Raw genomic sequence first — 15,625 nt, 5'->3', positions numbered from 1 at the left:
TAATAATAATAATAATAATAATTCCTTACATTTATATAGCGCTTTTCCGGGTACTCAAAGTGCTTTACATACTTAGGAGTGACTGCGCTACACACCACTGCTGAAATCCACCCGCATTTGCCGGGTGTTAATGTCAAACCCTGCAGTCAGCTTTTTTACAGTGTAGCTGACCAAATCCTTATTGTTGAGCCCTTTTAGATCTATTGCTTTTATTTCTTACTTTTAGTATGTGTGAAGTGTTTGGAGTGTTAGACATTTGGTGTGACTGTTCGGGCGTCTGTGTGTCAGCAGATAGCAGCCAGGCTTCTCCAGAGAAAAGACTGGAGGACATGATCAGACTAGGAGAGCTGTGTATGGAGGTGTTACAGCAGAACGATGAGCATCACTCTGAGGTAGGACCTGCGGAATATCTCTTGATCTTGACCGGTGGCGTTTTGTCTAAGTCCTGACTATTTCCTGCTTTGAAAGCCTTCATTTATTCCTCTGTATCAATGCTTTTTCTTTCTTGTTTCTCATATTAAATGCAATATTCCGCACCAGCACCACCTTTTTGTTCATAGTGAATTCGCCATCAATCTTGTCATGTCTCTATCAGTCCTTTACAACATAGGTTCAGAAAAAAACCACAGTCACATAGACAGAGAATCAATCTTTGTTTATCATCAGGCCTTTTGGCTTTGCATGTTTCTCCAGAAGGTATTGCATGATCATTTCAGAGCGGACTCGTGATCATTTACCGTCTTGCTGTCCATTTACTTCACCACGTTGCCATAACAGCTGTTAGCGAGTGACAGCTTACCCGTCCAATGCCAGCTCATAGTAGCGGCACAGGAAAACAACGCCCACGGCCCATCTGCACAAGGCCAGCGCCCGCTATCGCTCTCACATCAACATAAAAAAAAACATATATCAAGTGAAGTTCATCAATGCTAGGTGTTCAGGCTTCGTAGACAGCAAAAACGATCATTTTCCTAACTAAAAATGTGGATGTAGACATCTGCTGGCAGCGTACCGGGCTATTTTTAGGCCTCAAGCTTTCAACAGCTGTCACAGACGACAAAGACAATGATGCCAAAACGCAGGCTGTGCCTAACAAGACAAATGTCCCACATGCTGTCACTAAGGAAACATCAAGGTGTGTGCGTGGTATGCTCAGATCTACATTAGTGAAATTAACTTCACACTCAGTTTGTACAGTGAAACAAGGAGTAAAACACTGTCAAATCAAATGTGTTTTACATGGAAAGTGTATCAATGTTCACCGTGTATAAGAATGTGTATGTCTATTTGATATTCTTTCTTTCTTTCTTTCTTTCTTACTTACTTTCTTTACCACTCCTACGTTTGTAATGCTTTAGGGAAGAGAGGTAAGGTTCATCTTATATTTCACTCTCTTGTTGTGTTGTGTTATTTAGCATTAGCAAGAAATACACGCCACCTTCTCTTTGTGTTGTAGACTGGATGACCTCATTTATTTTTATTCATCACTCATGCTTTTACAAACCAAACAGATTTGGTGTCATTTATCAACTGCGTGTATACACATATTTGTGTGCTAAAGCATTTTCACACATTTTTTGCATTTTCTAAATTTATATCCATTAACCATAACTCTTTGAACTACCTAAGTCTAATATAAATTATAGATAAATAAAAATGTTTGGGATCAATAAGATTTTTTTTTCTTTCTTTTTTTGAGAGAAATTAATACTTTAATTCAGCAAGGATGCATTACATTGTTCACAAGTGACAGTAAAGACATTTATAACGTTACAAAAGATTTCTATTTCAAATAAATGCTGTTTTTTTAACTTTCTATTCTTCGAAGAACCCTAAAAATGTATCACGATTTCCACAAACATATTAAGCAACTGTTTTCAACATTGATAATAATAAGAAAGCAGCAAATCAGCATATTAGGATGATTTCTGGAGTACTGGAGTAATGCTGAAATAATAAAATAGTAAAAAATAAATTACAATTTAAAATATTTTAAATTGTATACATTTGTCAGTAATATTGTACACAATATTACTGTTTTTCCTGTTTTTTTTTTTTTTAATCAAATAAATGCAGCCTTGGTGAGTATAAGAGACTTCTTTTAAAAAGTTAAAAAAAATGTAGTTATTTTTATATTTATTATATTGTTAAATATTTATATTATTCATATAATACAATAAGACTTAGCATAGTCTGGAATAGTTTCTGAAATATTTATATATATATATAATATTTTTTCCAGTAAATCAATTCTGCATAAAAATGCATCAAATAACATGGAGTCAAGGCTGAGATTGTGAGGAAAGCCCTTATATGGAGATTGTTTGGGTGTGTATTATGCTAATTGCTAACTGTGGCTATTATAACAAGAGTAAGAACTAAGGCCACATTTACACTGCAGGTCTTGATGCCCAATTCCTATTTGTTGACTTCATGCATGCATGTATTATTGCATATCATGTGAATTTCGTATAGGCCTATTATATTTTAAATTATATACAGTACTGGCCAAAAGATTGGACACATTACAATTTTAAATGTTTTTGAAAGAAGTTTCATATAATTATACGTTGCCAACACATTTTATTTCAGTATTTATTACAGTCGATTTCACTCATCTCAGTATAGCAATATAGTTTGGGAAAAGCCAATATGGCATGTTTACTAATGTAAGTTATGTGTAGTAAACGAAACAGCGCATCTGCGCCATTCATTCACACAGAGATACACAGAACATGCAGGATTCAAAGACACTAGTCTATATCACGATTAGAATAAAGGATTTAAGAATACAGAACTTACCATTCACAATCCTCTGCTTGATCCTCAAAATGAAACCAAAACCAGTCACACTCTTCCTCTGAGGTAAATTCTTCCAGCATTATTCCTCACCGCGTCTCAAAACGATGAAAAGTGCATGAATCTGACTAAACTTAATGCGGTTTTTATTTTTTTGAGTTGATGACAGCGGGCGCCGTTGATTCTGTTTACATGGATCGCCTCAGAATTTGCCTTTGAATTCTGCGCGCTCTTACATTATTTAAAACCTGACATTTCAGTGTTTCTTTGGACATATGTCTCGTGTTTGGTTGATAAGTATTCACTAAGTTACAGTTCATCTTTTGAAGACTATCAGAATGGACTTCATTCAGAGAGAGATGGCAGATCGCGCATCATGTTAGTTTTCTTTATTTTGCAAAAAGCACAACACTGAGTGTACACAAATAAAAGAAGACATTTCACAATATTGAGTGATGTATAACTCTTATATGTATGTCCAAAATCGACTGAGTATTTTGAGTCTCTTTCGCACTGGTAAGAAAAAGAACCAAGGTGGTATCGCTGGCGCGACCACCGACCCCAGGGAGTTAATGGTGACCCATATCCGATTTCTGCATTTACACTATACACTTGGCGAAACAACCCAAGGTAAACGTACTGACCCCGAAAAGGAAGTAAAAATTGTGCAATTTGTAATGGACGCAGCAAACAAAATGATAATACAAGCTTTTGCTTTCTGCACCATCTTTAAGTATCCTTTTTAACTTTAATAGTGATGAAGCTTCTGAGTATGTTTTAGACTGAAATGGATATAGCAGTAAATGACTCGTTTTGATGTTTGTCAGCTCTATGCTGTTCAAAACCTGCCTCTGAAAGCCCTTAAGACAAGCTCCCTCAAGGCCAGCGACTGTAAAACATCTAGTCAGACAAGAGTGACGTTCACCCCCTCCTCACACACACACACTCGGATATCCATACACAATAGCACCCTTCAATAAGTCAGCATTCTCCTCTACACTACATATTATTCGCCATGACTGATTGCACTTTTATCCCTATCGTTCGATGCCGCCCGCTTTGGATGGGAAGTTCTTGGCTCGTACGCTGCCGCAAAGAATACAAGACAACATGAACTGGCTTTCTTTGATGCTCTCAATTAAGTTGGCTGCAGACGTCCCCAAGAACCGCCATGTGGAAGAATGCAAAGAGAGAAATGCATTGATGGACTTGGATCTTTTCAGAAGGGCCTTCAATGCACATGCTGGCAGACAATAGGGAGCTCGGCACAATGTAGGAAGACGGCACTGAATTTTTCCCTTTTCTCAGGGGAATTCAGTAGGATGTATGGGCTCTGGTCCGCTGCACGTGGATGGCTAATTGTCCTTTTTTGATCTTTAGCCTTTTTGATAGCAGTATTCTGCTACTTTCTAGTACAGTTCCCTTTTCCAGACCTGGAACGGTTTTCAAAAAATCAGAGAATTTGATGCTAGATTTTTATGTGCATTTAATTGTTAACTTTAACATTTAAATCAGAGTGTTGATGTATTTATAAAATGATTAAAGTTGATGTTCACATGTTATTTCCCATTTTTCCCATAATATAAAAAAACATTTCATAATCATAGGGAATTTTATGAATAGTTTCCATGGCATTGCTAAAGTGATTCCTATTCCATGGATCCCTTGATTAGTGTAAAGGTGTGGTCAAATTCACCATTGTTCGGCGAAAGGTTGCTTGCAAAATTCAGTAATTGCAGTAGGAATTCGCATGATCAGGAATTTTGCGCAAGGGTGAAAAATTTACCACAGATTTTGAATCAGGTTAAAAATTAATTTGCACCATTGACCAATCGAAAGCTGTTTTGTTTGAAAGTGATCTCTACGATACAATTGATGATGAACCTTTTTTTGCCCATTTTACAAGATGTAATATAAGTCTCTGGTGTCCCCAGAATTTGTCTGTAAAGTTTCAGCTCAAAATACCCCACAGATCATTTATTATAGCTTGTCAAATTTGCCCCTATTTGGGTGTGAGCAAAAACACACCGTTTTTGTTTGTGTCCCTTTAAATGCAAATGAGCTGCTGCCGCTTTCCAGAAGAGGGCAGAGCTTTAACAACAACAAAGCAGGAGAATCTCACGCAGCCAAAATGATGATTGTCAGTAACGGTGTTCAGCCTTACATTGTTCAAACTGGAGTCAGACACTGATGGAGAGACTCAGGAAGAAATTACAACTTTTAGAATGAAACTGGACATTTCTGAACGGTTAGTGGATAAATTTATGTAGTTGCTGTGGAGTTGATTCAACTCATCGACTAGCATGTGCCGTCATGTTAATCTTTTGTGCAAATCCAGCGTTGAATTGACCCTCATTTGTGAAACAGTCCGGCATAAAATGATGGCATGGTAACAACACTCTACTACAACAACTCTTCCTCTTCTCTAAAGCAGCCCAACTTGGCCTCGCCCCCTTGCTGTTGCTTGTTCCCGGGGGCAGGGTTTATGTAAATTTTAGGGTTAGTGATGTCACTAACCCAGGAAGAAGTTTGTTGTAGTCCCTACCAGCCATTTGTTGTAGTCCATAAAAAGCAATTTCTGTAAAAGAAAATATCTCCCTTTGCATTAAACTTTGAGCGTCGTAACTTTGCAGATGTTGTTTATGCTCAAACAGCAACATTACACACTAACTAAAGTAAAAAAAAAAAACTAAAGTTAAAAAAGTAAAAAAAAAACATAATAATAAAGGACCCCTTTAATGTTAGGGTTTTGTTCAAAAATGTACTGTAGATAAAATGTAAACATAAAGCTTTACAAAACCAAGCATGCAGGCGCGGAAGCAATTTTCCATTCTCTCTGTATTTATCACAATCTTTGTGTGGTTCTTTTCAAGGTCTCATCATTTTATTGCTTGTCTTCTACTTGCTGTAATTCCATGTTTTTATTGTACTTTATTGTGACTATCGAAGTACTCTCTATTGTTACACTGTGCCTTTTGGCATTGTTTGGAATTGTATGTTTGCACAGGTATAGAAGGCGTAGCCTATTTCCATCGTTTTACAAATTAATGGGTGATTATTTTCTAATTAGGGGAATTTTTATGTCCATTGGGATTATTTTAGGAAAGAATGCATATACTTCTTCAATGACGTCTCTTTTCTGATAATATGTTTACTAACACAAGGGCAGCACAAACTGTCAATCACATGAGATCGACCAATAGCAAACCACAACCATCTAATTAATTCCCCATGGACAAATTCAAGTCCCGTCCTACATTTTTTTTTTTTTTTTTTTTTTTTCATTCAAGAAGTCATTTCATTCGGATATACATCACAATAAGGAAAGAAAAGTTGATCGCAACTTATTTTTTACTTAGTTTTGTGTGTGTGTGTGTGTGTGTGTGTGTGTGTGTGTGTGTAATTTGATTGTTTTTTGTAAAGAATTACTGTCCCCAATACAGATTTTTTTTTTTTTCATCCATTTTTTCTCTTTTTTATAAAAAGACTGTCTCTTGTTTTCACAAGACCAAGACTTGTTTTGCTAAAAACTGAAAAAATTATTTTTTTTTTCAGCAAGTTGCCAACTTTTCTCATTTTTGTGTTTAACTTGAAGTACTAAAATTAAATCAAATAAAACTAATAACATTTTTTTTTTTTTTTTTTTTTTAAACAGCAACTTAATAGTGGAAACAGAAAATATAAAAATAAATAATGTAAGCTATAATATCAGTGATCCTAAAATAACTGGTTCTAGGACATGATAAATGTTTCACATTGAAAAAAGTCAAAAGTGTCCCTAATTGAAGAATCACCCTATAATAAGACAAATATACCTATTTATGCGTGTCTGTATTTTGCAGGCCTTCTCCTGGTGGCCAGAGGCGATGGGCGAGCATGCCGAGACCTTCCTGTCGCTCTACACGGTGGACATGGACGCAGCCCTGGCCGTCCAGCCGCAGGACTCCTGGGACAGTTTCCCCCTCTTTCAGCTGCTCAACAACTTCCTCCGAACCGACTGTGTGTAGTGTTTGTCAGCTTCATTTATATAGCGCTTTAATACAATACAGATTGTTTCAACGCAGTGTTACACTGATAAATGGAAAAATAATGATCAATGATGCAATCAAAATTTATTTCTGCTGTAAAGCAGCTCTAATAAAAGACAATAGTGTCATTGTTTAGCTAAAGTCCGTTCAGTGTAGATTTATTTCAGTTCAATAACTGTAAAATTAATCAGTTATGAAATGAGTTCAATTCAGCTATAAGCAATAAGTTTCATAAACTTATCGTTCTCCTCGCTCTTACATTGTTTCTCTCCCCTTCCGCTCCCACTTGTTCAAAGTTCTTATTGCATGTTCTCACTGCTAAGCGCGCTAATTAACACCAGTGTTGCTTTGGAGAACAGTACTTGTTAGGAGAGCAGGTTAACATGCTGTGCTCTGTTATTGTCAACATGCTAATTAGATATACAGTGTGATCGGTTAGTGGCACTGGAGGGTAAATTATCTCCACCGGTTTGAAATTCGGCAGGTCAAATACCTGAATCCTGTCCGTCATATCCTGAGCATACTGTATCTCTCGTAACCAACAAGAAATGATCTCAGAAAATGGTTTTGAATACTTCACAACATGAAGTTAATTGTGCGAGGAGCTTTTGGTCTATTGATAAAACAACAACTACAGCCAGTTAAAGTTTGAAGATTGTTTTGCGTGACTGTGACATTTGCGACGGTAATAAAGAGACTTGCTTTACTGTCTCGTTCAAACAGCAGTTTATTTGGAATAGATATGGTTGGCTATCTAGGGAGCATGACAATGGAAATGGCAGCCTCTAATAACACAGACAGTTGGCAGAAAGATATAGGGAACTCCCACGCTCCTTCATATATGAACTTTCTTGAAGATGATCCCCTCATATTGCTTTCCTCTGCTCTGTTCTCACTAAATTAATCTCACAGAAATTAATCTCTTTTAATCTCAAAGGTAGAATTCTAATGAGGTAAGCCTGCTGGAAATATTTTAAATTTGCCTGTTTAAATTGGTAGTGTTAATGGAATAATTCACCCAGAAATTAAAATAGTCAACATTTACTCACCCTTTCTTTCGTAGAACTCCAAATGAGAAATCTGGCAGAATGTTCACGCTGCTCTTTTTCATTTTTTCAATATGAAAGGATTAGTTCACTTTAAAATGAAAATTATCCCATGGTTTACTCACCCTCAAGCCATCCTAGGTGTATATGACTATCTTCTTTCAGACGAATAAAATCAGAGTTACATTAATAATCACCCTGATGCTTCCAAACAGTCATACGGATTCTACTTTCATCTAAAGCGTAACTTACACGACTTATGACGTAGGACATATCGTTGTATGTCATGACGTAGCATAATACCAGTAGTACGTCACGCAAATTACGCTTTACACACAAGTAGAATCCGTTTGGCCAGAAGGTAGTTATTTTACTTGTTAAATATGGATATTTTTCTTACACAAATGCATCGCTTGCCTTCAGAAGGCCTTTATTAACCCCCCGGAGCCGTGTGGAGTATGTTTATGATGGATGGATGCACTTTCTTGAACTTCAAATAGGTGGTTCCCGTTCACTGCAATTATAAAGCTTGGAAGTGTCAGGATATTTATTAATATAACTCCGATTGTGTTCATCAGAAAGAAGAAAGTCATATACATCTAGGATGGATTGAGAGTGAGTAAATCATGGTGTCATTTTCATTTTAAAGTGAACTAATCCTTGAAGATCAATAGCACTAGCACTCAAACATGACTAAAAAGTCAAAATCATAATATGATAATATGACCATTTATGAAGTGATATATAATGTCTTGTAGCCTCTAACAGGGTTTTACATTTAAAAGAAAAAAAAAAAAAAAAGGTAAATTACGTACTTTTATTTTTCTATTGACTTGAAATTGTATCAAAAATGACGGAGCTCTTACAACAGTTATTAGCTGAATTTATATGACAATTGACATTGAACATGAATAAATACATAAGGAAGTAAAACACAAAATAGATGTAGGCCTAATGAAGACCAAGTTCCAGTGAAATCTAGTGATCTTCACAATCCTCGATGTCTTTAAGTCCATTATTTTGGTGTAATTGAGTGCCGGTTTCTCTCTGCAGATGATGAGGTTGTGGGATGTGACAGCATCTGAAATACACTATTGAGTTTAGAGTTACAGTGTCTCTTCCAAATAATTATGCTTATGAAGGCCATAAGTAGTAAAAAGTGACAGTGTGTGAGCCCTTTACAATGTTAAAAGTGATATGAAGTCATGGGATAGCATTAATGTTTTTTGTTTGTTTGTTTTGTTACTGGGTATGTTTATGCATAAACCCAAGTAATAATTATAAAAATCTAACAATATGGATCATGAAGTCAATAACTCTGTTACTTACTTAGTGGAGAAGAGGAGAGAAGTATCCTTAACTGAGCTGGTCACACTAGCCTACATGTTCTGTTAAACTAAAAAAAAAAAAAGAAAAAGACATGATTGGTAGGAAACCAGAAACAATTTGAAAGTTAAAATTTATAGACGTTTTAAGAAGGAAATCATTTACCTGTTGAGAGTGTGTTGACAGTCTGTGTAATTGAATGGCTGAGCACAAGAAAACCAGTAATGATGTGGCTTTGACAGTTACAGTTTTGAAAAACAAAAAGGCGGGGAAAAAGAACCCTAAAGTCTAATATAAAGAACCATTCCAGCATATAAAGGGTTCTTAGAACTGTTACTTGTAAAGAACTTTCAAAGAACCATCTTTCACATGAGAACACATTTGGCATAATTTTTGTCAAACTCATTTTGTTGCACAATATTTAAATACATTACCTTTCAAAAATTTAGGGTCGAAATCAGGCACATATAATTGTCAGGAAACATGATTTCTGGCTGCATGTCAATATCCATGAATTACTGGATCTTTGGGAAGTTGTAACAGGAACACTATCGAGTCCAACCTTCAGTTTAATCGTTTGTTTAAATCATGTTGTCGCAGTTTCCCCTATTAAATCCAGCCATGCAGCTGGACCTTTTGCCACTCAGTCCAGCTGAGGGGGCGTGTTCCGGCGGGAAAGTGATGTCAATACCCTCTATTGTGAATGAAATCTCTAATTTTGCAGATTTTGCACAGGGATTATTTTCAGTTGTGAATGCTTTTTACAGTTTTTAGTGTGTGCACATGACAAAAAAAAAACAAAAACTGGTGACATTGACACTACATGTTCAAATGAGTTTCATCATTGTTAAATGGTTGGGAAATGAGCTCACACACCCATGAGAATAAAAAGGCTAGTGTTAATGATGAGGAACAGAGAGATGGGAATTACACTTAATGATGCCTGAGGAGACATGCCTCTCTCTGCCTCTCTCTCTCTCTTAGATCCACAATTCCTTCTAAGTGGTTTAATTACGTTGAGTGCATTTACACTTATTGGGGTAAGCTGTGCCACATTTTACATATGTTATGTACTCGGTGAAAAAATGATATTTGTGGTATTTTCCATTCAGCACTATAGAATAGTAATCATCATGAATTAGGTATCATTTAAAAGCTTAAACGCTCAAAATTGAAACAGATCTTTAAAACAATTTAGCGGGTTCCATTTCGAATTTTGGAACACTACTTGGTTAGATATTTTAGAGTCCAAATTATTTTGTTAAATATAAATTTTGTATAAAATAAAAATTTAGTTCACTTCTCCACTTCTGCTGAGTGTCTTCTTTAAAAAGAGACAAACCTTTAATCTGTATTCCAAAAGCGTTCATGAGTTACAGCCGTTTAAGATCAGATCTGTGCTCAAAAAAGAAGGGTGACCATTTGAATTTAGAATATATATTGGGTTCTTTCCCTATTGTCATGTGACAAACATAACCCTTCCCAGGGTTTGCTAGATTGAGCGCGACACATCTTACCCCACTCTCCTCTACAATAAAACTACATAACAGAACATAACTATAAAAAATCTGCTCATTTTAAAAACCTTATTAGTAGTTTATGTGCAAATGAGTAGCTCAACAACACCATGTTTGCATGAGATTTTGAAACCATTAAATTTATTATACAAGTAAATTCTCCAATTTGTTTTATTAATTTAGCTGCTGTGTTGAAAACCCTGTAACACTTTTGATGTTCCCGGTCAAAAATGAACGGCCTTTTAAAAATTGCTTGTAAAACTCTCGTTATGCTATATTATCACCAAATATTGGAACAACGCAAGTCTATCAAGTTGGGAGAAAATTGCAAAAAATTATCCAAAAAATCTTGGGAAGTAGTTATACCCTGTGAGACCAAAGTCAGTAAGCTTTAGTCCAATGCAATAACATTAACATTAAAGGGTTATTTCACCCAAAAATGAAAATTTTGTCATTAATTGCTCACTCTCATGTCATTCCATGTCGATATTTTTGACCTCCATGGCCTCCATTGCCAGCAAGATGATTAACACTTTCAGATGCCAAGAAAGCTACTAAAGACATATTTAAAACAGTTCATGTGACCACAGTGGTTCAACCTTAATGTTACGAAGCGACGAGAATACTTTTTGTGTGGCAAAATAACGACTTTATTCAACAATATCTAGTGATGGGCGATTTCAAAACACTGCTTCATGAAGCTTCGAAACTTTACAAATCTTTTGTTTTGAATCAGTGGTTCAAACTGCCAAAGTCATGTGATTTCAGTAAACGAGGCTTCGTTACGTCATTAGTGTTACGAAATTTCAGTGGTTCACCACTTGGGGGGCGTGACTTTGGCAGTTTGATACACTCTCCGAACCACTGATTCGAAACAAAAGATTCCTAAAGCTTCGAAGCTTCATGAAGCAGTGTTTTGAAATCGTATATATGTTATATTATTTAAATGATTTTTGTCAATGAAATGTTGCCAATGATTTCTCGAAGTGGTGTTCTAGATATATTTCCACTGCAGTACAGCATTAAGGGGTGTAACAATATTTTGCCCTGTAATATTGGTTGCACATCATCCGATACATTGTTAAGCCTTCATTCTTCCTTCATGTTCTCCAGCTCACCTGTACAATGGAACGTTCCATAAGCACCTCCAGGACCTGTACATCCCTCTGGTGGTGCGCTACATTGACCTGATGGAGTCATCTATAGCTCAGTCCATTCACCGCGGCTTTGAACAGGAGACGTGGCAATCTGTGAAGTAAGACCCTGTTTAACACCACGCTATTAGAGTCAAACATGATTTTGCTATATGTTTTTCTTTTTTTTTCCCCATCGATTGATTCTCTTTTTTGAGATTACAGTGCCATGTTTAAACCATGTCAGGCTATTTCTAGTAAAGCAATTAACTTGGTTCATGTTTCAGAGAATGAATAGATGATTGGAGAGAGGGAAAAGAATGGAGCCTCCAAGATTGGCCTCCTCCTTTTCCATTAATGCTTTTGTACTTTTCTGATTTACTTCAGTTTCCTGTTTATTCTCACCATATTTAATTTGATGTGAATGAAAACAAGGCTGTAGACATGAAGTCAACTCTGTACGTTGTCGTATACATGGGTCGTGATCATTCAGTGGACAAAACAATTTCCAGTGGATGCAGAGCTTCAGAAAACACTGGTTGTGAAAATTAACACAAGACGTAGGGCCTTAACTCCCATGTTCTGTTGAGAATGACTTCACTGTTTCTGTGTTTGGAATCCCAGTGTCCCCCATGATGTACATGTGTGTGTATTTATATATATATATATATATATATATATATATGTGTCTTGGGTCTCTTAGACTCCAAACTGAACACGACTCTTAAGACAATACGGTATTGAACAGATTGTCCATTAATCACAGCCACGTTTTCATTTACATCAAATGAAATATGCCGTCTTCTCCAACTAAGGTGCATTTCTTCCCTGTCAATAAGCTGCTTCCCTCCATTCGGATGCCTCAGAATAATCAGTCAACCGCTGTTTATTCTGCTCTTCATCTGATGAACTGTCTTATTGTTCACTTCCTCTCAGTGCTTTCTGCTCTTTTACTCTCTGATCTCTGGCAGGACCATCACCAACAATCTGCCAAGCGTCCCACTGCCCAGGGTTCCCAACCTGCCTCTTAACCTCCCTCAGATGCCCAGCTTCTCAGCCCCTTCCTGGATGGGGCCGCTGTGTGACAGCACGTGTGTATGGGCCAGCTGGGCGTCATCACTGCTTACTGTTCTTGACATATGCTGATTATAGCTTGCAAAGAGGTCACATGACTAGTTAGATGGAGTCTTCAGCTTTTAAAAACACTGAAATATATTTATTGTGGCATCTACATTTTAAATGCAGCCTAGCTGTTGGTTTGATGAAGCTCAGTTATTGTTATAATAAGCATTTGTGTGTTATAACAAAAATGAATACATTTCAGCATAATGAATTAGTATTTTTAAGTACCCATAAAGTGTGTCCTCGATTGCATGACTGTGTGAGTGTTATGATAGTTTTTGCAGATTTGTCAGCTTGGGTTGGGAATCAAAAAGCTGTTTTTATTAAAAAAAAAATAAAAACTTGTTCTTCTCATTCTTCGGCACCGTTGTTCAGGAACCGTATCACATCAAATGAAATCGTTTTTGCTGAGTTACAAGCTATTTCGCACAACAACAATAATACAAAAACTAACACGACGTGCAATTTGTGATTGTTCTTTTTAATGAATTGGCTAAAAACTCGTGTTTAGTCTAAACCAAGTTATTTGTTTGAATCAGTCTGCTGACTCACTTGAATCTTGATTTATTGAATCATATTTATTGAACCACATGATTGAATGACTACTATTTTTTTTTTTTAACTTAATTAGTACTGAAATGACTACTTTTTTATTGTATTAAGTCAAAGACTATAGAATAACACAAGACGCGTCACTCGTATTGTTTTGAATGGGAGAAAGTGCTACGCGCAATATGGCGGAATAAGTCCCGCCCTCTAAATAAGAGATTGGTAAAGTCATCACGTCACTGCAGTGGCCGTTAGAAGCTCCGGTTCCTATAGAAACAGTCAGACGCACACTTCCTATAGAGACGCACACTTAGGACTGCACATGCGCATTAGCTTGATCCAGCCTGAAAAATACAGTTTTTTGACATGATCCGAGTGTTTAGAAACACAATTTATGAGACAGTTGTTGTCAGATTTCATTGGTGATTTCAAATATGAAATTTAATCGAAAGGTTTGCAAACAGCTTTGGAGAATTTGATGTTTCCCCATTCAAAGAAATAGGAGCTGCACTAGCATGCCTGAGAGGCGTTTCAAAGATGGCCGCCGAGTGAAATGACTTGTCTTAAAGGGACTTCAAGTCCTTAAAATGGTAATTCTATGGAAAAGAAAAATTTTACTTTAATGAAAAAAAATCATTTGTTATGTAAACTTTCTTATGAGTCAGTTCTTTTTACTGAATCTGCTATAAATTCATGTTTGGTTAAGCAGTTATTTGTTTGAACCCATCTACTAACCTGCTTGAATCTCAACTATTGAATCACTTCAGTTGTTGACTTCAGTCACATGATAGAATTACTACTTTTTCTGCTTAATTACTACTGAAATTACTACTTTTTTATTGTATTAAGTCCTTAAAAATGGTAATTCAATGAAAAAGGACTAATTTGTTATGAAAAATAGTATTGATTTTGTTTAATATATAGTTAAGATCGATTATATGAGGTTGGGCTTCTTCAGAAGTACAAAAGAATCAATAATGGAATCATTAAGGAACCAGAATCATTAAATGGAATACGAATCGGAACCAAATGATTAAATTGCTTCCGATTCCCATCCCTGTTGCCATCAGAGTGTGATGATCCTGTTTGTGATGTGATTGCTTGAAAACATTGGTGTGGTGTTATTCATTTTCGTGCGTTTTGTGCCAAAATGGCTTGATAGCTGTTTTAGGTGATGTGTGGCTTTGTTATCATGTGATTCGTCGGCTAAATTTAACACAGTTATGCATTTGATTTACAGCGGACAAGGAATTAATTTGCCAGATATTTTGTGAGTACCAGAGATATCACATGCTTGTGTTTGGTGTGTGTTGTGCCTATATCCTGTTTTCAGTATAAACAAATTCACAGAAACCTGTTTAAAAGATGATTCACATGGACGCCCGAGTCTGCATAAACGTTCATTTTTCTTCTTATAGTGAAGTGCCCAGTTATCATCGGTTCAGTCTGCGGAGCGCGAGAGCATTTAAACCTGCTGTGATCATGTGATGATGAACGGCAACACTATTTTCTCTCTGCCGTCGGGGGTTATCTGGGTAACACTATAGTATAGTGACCTCATACACCAAATCCAGATTTATCCCAGAACAATTGGCCGCTCTCAAAACAAGATGTAAACATCGTCTCTCTACAAAAGCACTTCTGACAGCTACGAGAGCCTAAATAACGTCGGAAAGTTAAATTCCATCCATCTCAATTAGCCTAAAGAGTGTGAACTGCAAAAGCACACCAGCTTTCAGGCCTGAAACAGTGTCTGTAGTGGGTGTAGTCCTGTGGGTGTCTGTCAGAGGGGACTCTGTGGTTAGCTGGTTGTTAGATTCAGCGAGAACTTTGTGTTCTCCCTCAGGGAGTCTCTTCAACAGGCGAGAAACTCGTCCATTTGTTCACCCTGCCTCTTTCCTCTGCTCACGCGTGCTCGAGGCGGAGGCGCGGACCCCCGAGGGGGCCCTTACGGACCGTACCGCCGCTAATTAATCGAGTGGGAGCTTGTGCTCGCCCCTTTTAATTGCACAGCGGACTTTGCCAAACGATTTATTTTCCCGGACCGCCACTTGTGAAGGTAACAGTCTTTTAACAGCAAGCGGCAACAGCAAACGAGTGGCCTT

At 36.8% G+C, this 15,625-nt stretch overlaps 1 protein-coding gene across 10 annotated transcripts in view; it reads left to right on the top strand.

The window, feature by feature from the left end:
- The window catches only part of cadps2 (Ca++-dependent secretion activator 2), a 160,604-nt gene that overhangs the window by 125,108 nt on the left and 19,871 nt on the right, over window positions 1-15,625 (top strand). For 4 of the 10 annotated variants that reach the window (XM_051884049.1, XM_051884048.1, XM_051884051.1 and 1 more), the window contains exons 17-21: window positions 289-392; window positions 6,642-6,798; window positions 11,830-11,971; window positions 12,821-12,940; window positions 14,761-14,790. In XM_051884049.1, coding sequence (XP_051740009.1) covers window positions 289-392; window positions 6,642-6,798; window positions 11,830-11,971; window positions 12,821-12,940; window positions 14,761-14,790 — 553 coding nt within the window. The remainder of the gene's footprint in view (window positions 1-288; window positions 393-6,641; window positions 6,799-11,829; window positions 11,972-12,820; window positions 12,941-14,760; window positions 14,791-15,625) is intronic. The other 6 variants (XM_051884053.1, XM_051884052.1, XM_051884050.1 and 3 more) reach the window with 3 other exon arrangements.

Source organism: Ctenopharyngodon idella, chromosome 24 (genome assembly GCF_019924925.1).
Source record: "Ctenopharyngodon idella isolate HZGC_01 chromosome 24, HZGC01, whole genome shotgun sequence".
In the NCBI taxonomy this organism is placed as follows: domain Eukaryota; kingdom Metazoa; phylum Chordata; class Actinopteri; order Cypriniformes; family Xenocyprididae; genus Ctenopharyngodon; species Ctenopharyngodon idella.
Note: the sequence above shows the minus strand (reverse complement) of the source record. Positions and strands in the feature narration are given on the sequence as shown.